Source organism: Oryctolagus cuniculus, chromosome 5 (genome assembly GCF_964237555.1).
Source record: "Oryctolagus cuniculus chromosome 5, mOryCun1.1, whole genome shotgun sequence".
Lineage (NCBI taxonomy): Eukaryota > Metazoa > Chordata > Mammalia > Lagomorpha > Leporidae > Oryctolagus > Oryctolagus cuniculus.
Window position 1 is genome coordinate 133,414,635 of NC_091436.1, and position 12,781 is coordinate 133,427,415.

Genomic DNA, 12,781 nt, shown 5'->3' on the forward strand with positions numbered 1-12,781 from the left:
CCAGCTCTGGCCACTGCAGTCATTTGGAGAGTGAATGAGTGGCTGGAAGACCTCTCTCTCTTTCTCTCCCTCTCTCTAATTCTGCCTTTCAAATAAATACATATTTAAAAAACAACAACAACAACAACAACAGAAATCAGCAAAGGACCTTCTTTGCTCATTTAAAATTACTCAATTTACAAAAGATTAGTTTCTTCACACATTTTCCATGTATCACGCATCATGTATATACACCATGTGTCACATCTCTCACACACATATATCACATATATGTCTCAGATGAGAAAAACCTAGACTACTTCAACTCTCAAGTGGGTAGTTTTACAAAATGTGCAGCAACACTAATCTCTAAAATAAAGTTGTTGAGACTGACAGTCTTATTTAAGGGACTTCTTTCTGATATTTGAAATGATTAATTTTCTTCTGCAAGGAGGAGACTCTGAGCTGTGAGTTTCTCAGCTGCCCTAACCTCCCCCCACCTATGTGAAGAATAAAACACCGGCCAGCCGCAGTGACTCACACAGGAGAGGGCTGGGGACCCCTTGTCTCTCCCTCTTCTTCTGATGTGAGACAGAAGTCCAGGTCTGCAACCTCACATTTGTGGCCCTTTAGGAGTTGGCATCAGGCTTCTTTTCTGACGACCTCAAAATGTTATTTCTGAGTGCACTCAACACGTCAACTCATACCGATTACTCCAGGCACTTTCAAGTTTCCAAGTTCTTACTTGTTTCAGACATGAACAAGAATCCCCTCCACTCCTCACTTGCACCAAGCCTTTGCTCTTCTTATTTACCCTTCAAAGTCTTGTTCAAGTAAGAACTCTGCTATGAAGTCTTCTTGGATATCTTCAAGTTCTAATTAATTCTCTATTGTATTTCAATAGCTTACTGATACCTCTACTATAGTGTTATTACTCCATCCTGTTTTGCAAACATTTCTTCAGGTAGCTCCTGTATCTCCCTTTCCACTGACTCTGATGAATCTGTTACAGGACAGGGATCACCTCGTCCTTGGCACCTTCCACGAAGGAGCTCAATGGATGCTGGTTTATTTGAAGACTTGCTGTAATATGCTTTCCAGTTTAGCTCTACTTTCCAACCTTGCCCTCAAGACCCAGAATGACCATATTCTTTGGAAAGTTTATATACAAGAAAGTAGTTCAGAAAAGTGCCTTCATTTAATCCCAGGCCTAGCAAAGTTCTCACACACTCCATCTGAAGCGTTTGTACCTTAACAAGTATATAAATGTATAGCCATGTGTGTGAGGGATGTGAACAAAGAGAATCAGTACAGTGTGACAGTTAATATTAGAGGATTAGTAAACATACAATGCAAAATGAAAATCTGCTTAGTAGCTAAAAGCACTTGCCTGAAGGAAATCAAAGCATGCAAACCTCAGAAGAAATCCCCATAGATTCTCCAAAAGCTGGTCAATCCACTGAAACACTGGGTAACCTTCCAACAGTACCAGCTACTGTAAGGCCACCACAATATGTCCAGGCAGTTAGAGCCGGAAGGAGCTTCAAGTAGCTACACAAGCAGAGCAAAGCAAAATTTATCATATTATGACAATGAGTTATTTCTACAGCAAGCCATCTTTCATAAGAGGTCTAACCTCTTTCTTCCTAGGTAGAAGATATTTTTCCTGAGAGCTTAAAATGTGTTTTAACTGTAATGATCATAATGTCAAAATTTAAATTATAAAAATCTGCTGAACCTTTCTAAAACAAGTGAGGAAAAGGACAACTTACACCTAAGAATACTCTTTAGACCAAGTCCTCTTTTCAAAGCAAAAGATCATCAGAATGAATAGGTAAGGGCCCTGTGAGGGCATTTGTGGAGTGAACTAGTAGACAGAAGTTCTGTCTCTGCCTCCCCACTACTCAAGATAAACAAAAATAGACCAAAAAATTTTTTTAACTTGAAAAACCATGAGTTTCAAACCCAAGAGGATTAACAAAGGAGGAAAATAAGAGAAAACTCTGGTTTCAAATAAAGAGCACCCTCTAGAGGTTGCCTCAGCAATCAGTTGCACTTAAAAATCCTAAGTGAATGTTACATTCCTGTTGGGCTAAAGGAATAAGGCGTGGGGCCAGCATATTCTCCAAAGGTTTTTGACAAGAAGAGTTTTTGACAGTTCGAGCACTAGCAAAGACTAGAATATTGGAAATAAACTGGGGCCTGAGTGACACACTGTTTCAGATATGTCTTCTCTGGGTCTCGGTTTCCTTATCTATAAAAACAGGGGTCTAATTAGATGTTTTTTAATTCCTTTTCAAAGGTGTTTCTTTAGAGCCGTTGCTGGAGCACAGCAGGGTGAGTCGCTGTTGCAAAGCTAGCATCCCATGTCAGAGTGCAGGTTTAAGTCCTGGCTGCCCCTGTTCCCATCCAGATCCCTGTTCACGTGTCTGGGAAAGCAGTGGATGACGGCCCAAGTACTCGGGCCCCTGCTACCCAGGTGGGAGACCCAGATGGAGGTCCTGGCTCCAGGTTGTGGCCTGACCCAGCCGCTAGATCTCCCTCTTATGATCTGCTTTTTAAACAAATAAGTAAATAAACAAATAAAAATCTTATATATATAATTATTTATTTGAGAGGCAGAGGGAGTCAGACATACAGCAGGAAGGCAGAGAGAGCTCCCACTTGCCAGTTCTTTTCTCAAATCCCCTCAAAGGCTGGGGTTGGATCAAGTTGAAGCCAGGAGCTGGGCACTCAATCCAAGCACCCCGTGTGGGTGGCAGGAACCCAACTACTTGAGCCATCACTGCTGCATCCCATGGTGCACACTAGCCAGGAGCCACAGGCAGGTGTGGAAGCCAGGCAACTGTGATGTAGGACACGGGCATTGTAACTACTAGGCCAAACACCCACCACTCTCTTCTAACGATTAGCTTTTTGATGTCACTGGGACCTTGGGTAAAATGATGAAACACTGCTAACTAACCTTTTCAGGATCAGCCAAGGTTAAAACTCAAATTGAGCGAGGTTAAACCCTGGTTGTGGTCAGTACCGACTTGCGCACTGGAAGCTCAGGCCTCAGGCAGATCCTAAAGACTGTGCAGTGAGCCACATCACCTGGAGCTGAGTCTTCTGAGCCAGGGCCTAGGGTTCTAGAGCTCTGCCATGAGGATTAAGACCGACTATGCTGGAACACAAGAGCTTTGTGCGCCTCGGGCAAGGGAAAAATAATGGGGAACAATTCCCTCTCTCCTTGTCAAGCTACCAAAACTGTATCTACGCAGATGGCAACTAACAGAAAGATGACATATGATATAAATACAAATCCTTCAAATTTGATTTCTACAATCCAGGAGAACAGCTGTCTGAAAAAGAGCCAGGTAGAAACACTGAATTCCTAAAATTAGAATTTTGAAATGAATTCTCATGTATTAAAAACTGGATGCCGTATTAAAAAGTTTAAATGCTACGGTGTTTGTCTAAAGCTCACAAAGGTATGCATAGAGGGGTGGTTTCCTATAGACAGAACATTCTAGGGTCAAGCCATCAAGAAGTAGACAGCCATCTGTGGACAGGACCCTAGGGGCACAAGAGCCAGCGGCTGGCAGACTTTCTAGCAGGAGCGTGCTAAGGAGCCACTCTTTACTACCTGCCACAGAATTAATGCTTTTTAAAATGTAACCATTAATGATTCACAGGTTGGCAATAAAGTGGGTGGGTGGGGAGGAAACTGTTTTGCAAAGGCTGCTAACACAAAGGCATTTACTGGCAGGTTCTGGGCTGAGTACTTTGCTTCTCACCACTCCCTGGTGAGATACGTACTGTGACTACCATTTTATGGTTAGGGAAACCGAGAGGTTAGAAAACTTGCCCAAAGTCACATAGCTGCAAGTGAAAGAGCTACAGTTTAAAACCAAAAGTCCGATTTCAGTACGGGCGTACTGTTTTTGTGTGTCCAGGCAGGCAGGGGTATGAGACTGATGGCTGTGTCTCCACTGTTTCGTGTGTCCAGGCAGGCAGGGGTATGAGACTGGTGGCACACTGGCTAGAGATACAGATGCTAAGAAGAAGGGCCGGGGGAGAACAGGACAGCATCGGGATGGCATCTGCTCTAGAGAACAAATGCAGGACGGGAGGCTGAGACACAGACCTGAGGAAAAGGGAAATTATACATTTTACCTAATTCTCCCAACTTGGCCCAAGTCCATATTCAAATTTTGGAGAAACAGAGATGTAATGACACAAAGGTGACATATTAGGTACTAAGCTAACTGAAAATCCAGAGGTATGGAGTCACACAGGGAACTCAGTGTGGGGAGACTGAACTCCGTGTCAGTCCAGTGCTGTTCAGAGAGAGGCAGCTCTACCTGGGGAACAGAGGTTTTTCAGTTCTAGTGGAAGGCAGACTACATGGAGAGAGAGCGAGCACATGAAAACCAGTCACTGCAGGAGCATATCCCAAGGTGCAACCTAGTAAACCGACATTCTGGTTTATAAACTCAATGAGTTTGTTTAAGCCAGGGCTAAGATAGCTTCTCCATAGCCAAGCATGACAGAGGCCATCAGAGCATTTCTAAAAGGCCAGCCAAAGCCATTTAAAGGACAGTCGATTGAATCTTTCAAAATTCCCCCAAATCTATTCCAGACATACACTTTAACATTCTTGATGGGAGGTACAACAAACCACATGTTGAGGACGTTATTACAGAACTGTGAAACACGCACACTGCAGATAGGAAAGGAGCTAAAATAAAGGGGTGATAAACCGTAAACTCAACACAAGTTTGGGAGTAACTTGACGTATGGCTGAAATATGGGATAAAGTTGTGCTGGAAAAAAACAAAAGTACATGACAGGGTGGCCTTATCACTTCTTGCTTTTCCTATTTGTTGTTAAATGACAAGCAGAACGAGAATCAGCAGGTGCATCACTGCAAAGCATTACAAACATAGCTTTTTTAGTACACAGAACAAACACAACAGTCAGATGCCCTGGAGTTGGAAATGGGTGTCCTGTGCTCATTCAGCGTTTGTCCAAGCAGACTAAACCTGTCCTTGGGATCCCAAGGGCCCGGCAAGTGTGCTCAGCTCTCAGAACTGCTTTGGAAACATTAATATTCAGATAAAGAGGAACCTACTGCAAAAAGATGACAGACGAGAGATTTACAGCATTTTCCAGCTTATGAGGAATCCTTCCAGCTCACAAAAGTGAATTGAAGCCTCTTTCTTGGCCAGGCAAGCTACTTAGCAAGACGGCATCCCCCAGAAAGCATATCTGGGTTGTAAAAGCAAGTAACTGAGAGGTAAGGGTAGGACACGTCCGTGGACACTGGAATACAGATAAAAAAAAAAACAAGAATCCGCAACTGATCAAAGGATACGGTCTGTACCAGGAAACAGTGTTCTTCCAGTCAACAGCTCCGCCATTATGCATCCGACCGACCAAATATCAACTGGCAAAATTAAAAAGAAACAACAGTACACACCATGCAAATATTCCCACCACTGTTATATTTGGCCACAGACAGAACAGTAACTACAGTGAAATATTCAAACTAGTGTGTGTGTTACATGTGGGGCTCAACAACCATCCTCGTTTTTCTAGGAGTAAATCAGCTCATTAAGACTTCCACCCTTGGGGCCGGCACTGTGGCTCAGCGGGTTAACGCCCTGGCCTGAAGCACCGGCATCCCATAGGGGCGATGGTTCGCGAACTGGCTGCTCCACTTCCCATCCAGCTCTCTGCTATGGCCTGGGAAAGCAGTAGAAGATGGCCCAAGTCCTTGGGCCCTGCACCCGCATGGGAGACCCAGAAGAAGCTCCCGGCTCCTGGCTTCGGATCAGCACAGCTCCAGCCATTGCGGCCAATTGGGAAGTGAACCATCGGATGGAAGACCTCTCTGTGTCTCTCTGCCTTTCCTCTCTCTGTGTAACTCTGACTTTCGGACTTCCATCCCACTTTGGGGGAAGCATGGGTGGAACAAGGCAAACTAAGGTAAGAGACAGAGCTGTTCACAAAGGGATAGATGTCACTTGTCCTGAAGACTTCAGATTATGAACCCACTGTCTTCAGGTCAGAAGTGCCCAAAGGATTATACTGAAAATCCGAGTAAGTAAAAACTCCATTGCTGAATCACCAAGTTTGAAAGCAGTGTATGAAAAAAACCTCACTTCCCCATTGAGCAAGTGAAATAGGCTTGAAAAGGATCACTGGGGAGGGAAAAGGTGTTTCCTCTCCTTTCCTCCCTCTCTGAGAAGCCCAAATACATCCATCATGGCATTAGTGAGGCCCTGAGTCACCTGTGCAGGCAGTACCTGTCTGGTTGTAATGCATCCAGTTCAGCATGATCTCAGGAGCCCGATACCACCTGGTGGCCACGTAGCCCGTCATTTCATCATCAGTGTGTCGCGCCAACCCAAAATCCAGGATCTAAGGAAAGGAAACAGGACAGACCAACTGCTAAGACTTACGAGGTAGGCTGGGGAAAAAACTGCTGACTTAACAAAAGAAGGAAAACAATATAGCATTTTCATAAACAGATTCCTGACCCATACTTCGAATGTATGGTAAATACACAAGAACTTTAAAAAACATTACATAAAAAAAACATAAAAAAATTACAAAAAGAAAAATAAAATGCCACTTCTGCATACTCAGGAGCAATGAAAACACATCCGTACAAAGTCTTGCACGTTGAGTGTCACTGTAACTTGTTTTCTAGGCAGCCCCAGACTGGAACTGGAGCAAATCATGGAGGGAAAAACAATGCTGGTGCGCTCATGAGATGGACTAGTACTCAGCAATGAACAGGAAGCAAGGACGAGACAGAAAAAAGATTATGAGTACAAGCCCGACACTCGCGACGCACACTGTGGGATTCCATTTCCACAAAACGCTAGGAGAGGGAAGTGTTCTTCAGCCTGACTGCGCTGCTTCGTGGTGCATTTTACTGTAGGTAAAAATCTTTTTAAAACTTGATTTAAAAAAATGTGAAATGAAGCAAGTCCCCAAGCTGCTTGCTCGTTATTGACAGCTCATTTATCTCTTGTTTCAATTATTTTGAGTGAGTGGCTGTCATTTTTCTTTTTAGCAATCTATTTTGTAATCACCTCTTCAGCATTTCTTACTTGATATTCAGACTATAATTTTCCTTTATTATAATTAATTTGTTACACTTCTAATTGAAAGTGGAAACAACCCGCCTGATGCCACTTTCATTGTCACTTACACAGCTTACTCATTCTAGGGGCTAACATGTCCTTTTCTTAGAGAAAGAGATTTTATTTGTTTGAAAGGCAGAGTGACAGAGAGAGGTTTAAATTTCAAAGTCTGATATTCCTAAGGACAATATGAATTTCCAGATAAAAAGTCATGGTTTATAAATGCATTCCTTATGAAAGTTTGCCTAGGGGTGGGCATTGTGGCACAGCAGAGCAAGCTGTCACTGGGACACCCACATCCCCTGTAGGAGTGCAGGCTTGAGTCCCAGCTTCTCCACACTTCCAAGCCTGCTAATGTCCCTGAGATGCAGCAGGCGATGGCTGACCCTCTGAGGAAGCGCGAGCCCCACAAGGCTTTACACGTACCTGGGTTCCTGTCTCCCACACAGTAGATCCAGGTGGAGTTCCTGGCTCTGGCCTGGCCTACCAACAAGCTATTGCAGGCACTGAGAGAGTGAACCAGGAGATGGAAGATCTCTCTCTCTCTCTACCTGTCATTCTGCCTTTCAAATAAGTAAATAAGTAAAATAAGTATGCCTGGTTAGCCAAACTACAGTGTCCAGGCAAAGTGAGCATCCCCACCGTGTGCACCTTACCTTCAGCTCACAGTCTTCGTTCACAGCTAGGTTACTAGGCTTTAGGTCCTAGGCAGCAAGCACAGAGAGGGGAGGGTCAACGTTACGATGCATGATAAATGCTCTCTCTGCAGGTAATAACGAGGGTGCAGACATAACAGACCTCACCCAGCTATCAATATACGATCTCTACCCCACAGTCTCTAGTCCAAACAGCCTCACACAGGCACAGACTGCACATCTTTCTTTAATCGGTGTAAATCCATTGCAGAGTTGCACTCATCAAGATTTCAATGGCTTAAGTAAGTTTAGATTATGATCATGGCAAAATGTTATTCTCCCACCCCCACGCCACATTCACCTAAATTTCAAATACATACCCTGTGAATTATGTCCGCTGAATGTATATACTGCAAAAGAAAAAAAAAGCCAGTTAAAGTTGTCTCCAGCCCCAACCCCAGCAACCTGCACTGACTTCTCACGAGCCACCAAGGACTGCTGGTGTCCACGACGGGAATGGAAATCAGAGGGGCTCGCCAACAGTCTCTGGACCTTTCTCCACAGCTAAGCTTTCCTCTCACTGGAGCTTTCAACCCACTACCTGGCTGGTGCTCTGGCGCTCAACAAAGACTCCTGATGACTAAATATAAAAGGCAGTTTAATTTTAAATTCTATGTTTAATTTTCATTCTTAACCTTTTCTGCTCCTCCCACAAATAAACTGACTCCTTGAGGACTCCCTCCTAAGCCTCAGCATCACACTGGTAAGGTAACACATTATATCAAGAGACAGACATAATAACAGAGTTCTCGGCTCTCAGGTATGCAGCCTGCAGTGTCTAGAGGCGGCTGCTACATGCAGTGTCTAGGCCAGCTTTAAAAATCACCTAGGGCTTGGGAAATACAAAAGAAACAGGACTGGCCACCTGCTGTAACACTGGTCACTGAGTGAACCTGACAGGACATGGTTCCACATGTGACCTAAGAAAAGATGTCTGCTTGTTTGTTTTAAGCTCTATGTGGAGTGGGGGAAGAAATCATTTCTCAAAATGAAGACCAACATTGCCTGTACCTTTAGGCCTCGGAGGATTTGGTAGATAAGGAACTGAACGTGGTCATCTGTAAGCTTTTGGCATTTCACAATGTTGTTCAGATCTGCCCCCATGAGATGCGTCACCAGATACCTAGAAGTTAACGGAGAGTTACACGGCAATCCCAAGAACCCTCTGAGGAGGCGTGAATCCCACGAGGCTTTACAAAGTGCTTCGGGAAAGGCTGCCCACCACAGTAACCAAGCTAGAAAGCTCAACAACCACTTACACCACCTCTTCTAAAATGTTTACATTTTTCATATTCTTTTTTTAAGTTTGAAAGGTGGGGGAGGAGGGAAATCACCCATCCACTGACTGCCCCCTCCCCCTGCGCAAAATGTCCACAACAGCAGGGCTGGGTTAGGCCAAAGCCAGGAAACAAGAACTCCATCCAGGTCTCCAATGTGGGTGGAAGGGACCCAAAAATTTGTCTCCCATGGTGTACATTAGCAGGAAGCTGGATGGGAAGAGGAGGCAGGACTTGAACCCTTGCATTCTGATATGAGATACAGGTGTCCCAAGTGGTGGCTTAACCTGATGAGCCACAATGCCTAACTCTCTGAAAATATACTTGCTCTATCTTTTGCCAATCTCTTGGGAGAAAAAAAGAAAAAAAATATATGGAAATTAGAAAGATTGTCAGCTTACCTAAGAAATCTTATTCTTGCAGGAGAAATACACAGTACATGGCCATAATTAAGTACCTTGTATTTTTAAATCCACCACTACACTTTCATTTCATTATCAACTTGCCACAACTTTCCACATTATAGGTTCTAAATCAGCATTTTTAGATTTTCAAACTAAAATTCTCCTTTTTCTGGGATAACTAGTAAAGGGATATTGTCCACTGACGACAGCGTCACATGCCCCTTACAGGAAGGAGGAACACATTTTATCTAGAGGCAGATGCGACATTCCAGAACTTCTCCTCACAGGTGTGCTGCTGGTTATTAATCCTGTCTTTACAGGAAGCGATTACATTCAAGTCCAACAGGTTCACCGCAGATATGCTGTACACAAAGCCTTCACCCATTCATTACTGGATCACACAACTACAGCAACACAAAAGGCAGATCAGTACCAAAGAGGCTCAATTTTAAAAAGTTGGCAGTGGTGGGGGGCGGGGAGTGTACAGTTTCTTTCCTCCAAGAGGAATTCCTTTTTTTTTTTTTTTTTTTTTGTCCTCTGTCTCAATTTTCCTGTATGGCTGTCATGGATAGTTCTCATTCTTTCTCTCCCTATTAAGGTTGATTTTTTATTTATTTGAAAGACAGTGAAAGAGACGGAGGGAGGGAGACAGACAGAGAGCTTCCATTTGCTGGTTCACTCCCCAAATGACAACAGCCATGGCTCGGCCAGGCAGAAGCCAGGAGCCTGGAACTCCATCTGGGTCTTGCATGAAGGTGGCTGCCTTCCCAAGTGCATTAGCAGGGAGCTGGATTAGAATCAGAGGAGCCAGGACATGAAACAGCGCTCCAACATGGGATGCTGGCATTGCAAGTGGCGGCTCTACTTGCTGTGCCACAATTCTGGCCCCAGTTCTCAATTTCATCAAGACCAAGAGGTGTTAGCCTAATTGTAACTTTAAGGTTACAATTTTAGCATTTCATTTTTTTAAATATAATTTAAAAAAAATTTTTACTTAATTTATTTGAAAGAGTTACAGAGAGAAAGTGAGAGACAAAGAGAAGAGAAGAGAAGAGAGAGGAGAGGGGAGGGGAGGGGAGGGGAGGGGAGGGGAGGGGAGGGGAGGGGAGAGGAGAGGAGAGGAGAGGAGAGGAGAGGAGAGGAGAGGAGAGGAGAGGAGAGGAGAGGAGAGGAGAGGAGAGGAGAGGAGAGGAGAGAATGAATCTTCCATCTTCTGGCTCATTCCCCAGATGATTATATGGGCCAGGGCTAAACCAGGCCAAAAGCCAGGAGCCAGGAGCTTTATCTGGGTCTCCCACATGAGTGCAGAGGCCCAAACACAGCCATCTTCTGCTGCCTTCCAGGCACATCAGCAGGGAGATGAGTCGGAAATGGCACAGTTGGGACCAGAACTGATGCCCACATAGGATGTTGGCAATTCAGGTGGTGGCTCAACCCACTATGCCACAACACCGGCCCCCAACATTTCATATTTTAAAACTTGCATATTTATATATTTTTTAAAGATTTTATTTATTTATTTATTTGAAAGGTAGAGTTACAGGCAGTGAGAGGGAGAGACAGAGAGAAAGTTTTTCCATCTGCTGGTTCACTTCCCAAATAGCTACAATAGCTGGAGCTGGGCAGATCCAAAGCCAGGAGCCAGGAGCTTCTTCCAGGTCTCCCACATGGGTGCAGGGGCCCAAGTGCTTGGGCCATCTTCCACTACTTTCCCAGGCCCTAGCAGAGAGCTGGATCAGTAGAGGAGCAGCCAGGATTAGAATCAGTGCCCATGTGGGATGCCAATGTCCCAGGCGGAAGATTAACCTAGTGCGCCACAGTGCCAGCCCCGCATATTTATATTGTCTTGAGGAAAGGGTGACCTCTACACATAATTTAAAGAGTACACTGGACTACTTGAAATGTTTTCATAAAGATACGTTTGATTTCAGAGCTGTTCCCAGCTTAACATAACAGAATCGAAGGCAGTTGGTGCTTAGTCTGCGCCAGTACTGTGTAAAGTTTACTGGGTTTGTGTCTCACACGCTCTACCCTGCAGCTCTGTAAGGTAACTCATTTCATTAATGAGGAAAGGAAGACAGGACAGGAGAAGTAACCGACTCAGGGTCCAACAGAGTGGGGATGTCAGGGGCTGAATTCAAATCTATCTAATCCCAGAGACCATGATCCTAATCACACTGCCTCCAAAGTCTTCCAGTTGACACAGAATTTACAGCAAGAGAAGGACCTTTTTAAAAAGGTTTATAGGGGCTGCCACCTGCAGTGCCAGCATCCCATATGGGCACTGGTTTGAGACCCGGCTGCTCCTCTTCTGATCCAGCTCTCTGCTATGGCCTGGGAAAGCAGTGAAAGATGGCCTAAGTCCTTGGGCCCCTGCCCACGTGGGAGATTCAGAGGAAGCTTCAGGCTCCTGGCTTTGGATCAGTGCAGCTCCGGCCGTTACGGCCATTTGGGGAGTGAACCAGTGGATGGAAGACCTCTCTCTCTCTCTGCCTCTGCTTCTCTATAACTCTGCCTTTCAAATAAATCTTAAAAAAAAAAAAAAGTTTTATAATTATCACAATAAGCAAGGAAGTACTATTTCCAGATAAATTCCTTAACAATTCTCAATACTTATCATGACAGTTAAAGTTTACTAATGAGAAAGCAGAGCTGGCAAGAACTTAGTGCCATCTCCCATACCAATCAGTCTTTGTATTTTTTTTTTTTTTTGACAGGCAGAGTGGACAGTGAGAGAGACAGAGAGAAAGGTATTCCTTCCGTTGGTTCACCCCCCAGATGGCCACTACGGCCAGCGTGCTGCGCCGATCCGAAGTCAGGAGCCAGGTGCTTCCTCCTGGTCTCCCATGCCGGTGCAGGGCGCAAGGACCTGGGCCATCCTCCCACTGCCTTCCCGGGCCACAGCAGAGAGCTGGGCTGGAAGAGGAGCAACCTGGACAGAATCTGGCGCCCCAACAGGGACTAGAACCCAGGTTGCCAGCGCCGCAGGCGGAGGATTAACCTAGTGAGCCGTGGCGTCGGCCAGTCTCTATTTTTAAATCTCAAATTGGCACCTAATCTGACAAATATATGAGACTGTTGTGAATAACCACGTAATATTCTGAAATCAAGACCTCTCTAAAAAATCTGGGATAATGGTTGCCATAATTATAATTACGACGTTTTAAGGCTTATTCTGTTTGTGTCTTGCAAGACTGCCTTGTGGATGATTACATTTTATGCCATCAGATAAGAAAAGGATTATTCTCTCAACTTTTCTAAATAATTTTAAGGACAGGAAGGAAACA

General features: G+C 44.6%; 1 protein-coding gene across 2 annotated transcripts in view; it reads right to left on the reverse strand.

Annotated features, from left to right (window-relative positions):
• Nucleotides 1-12,781, reverse strand: part of MAPK14 (mitogen-activated protein kinase 14) — an 82,092-nt gene that overhangs the window by 14,954 nt on the left and 54,357 nt on the right. For both annotated transcript variants that reach the window (XM_002714646.5, XM_002714645.5), the window contains exons 4-8: nt 8,825-8,936; nt 8,134-8,163; nt 7,775-7,822; nt 6,273-6,387; nt 5,339-5,410 (exon numbers count right to left, since the gene is read on the reverse strand). In XM_002714646.5, the coding sequence (XP_002714692.1) occupies nt 5,339-5,410; nt 6,273-6,387; nt 7,775-7,822; nt 8,134-8,163; nt 8,825-8,936 (377 nt within the window). The remainder of the gene's footprint in view (nt 1-5,338; nt 5,411-6,272; nt 6,388-7,774; nt 7,823-8,133; nt 8,164-8,824; nt 8,937-12,781) is intronic.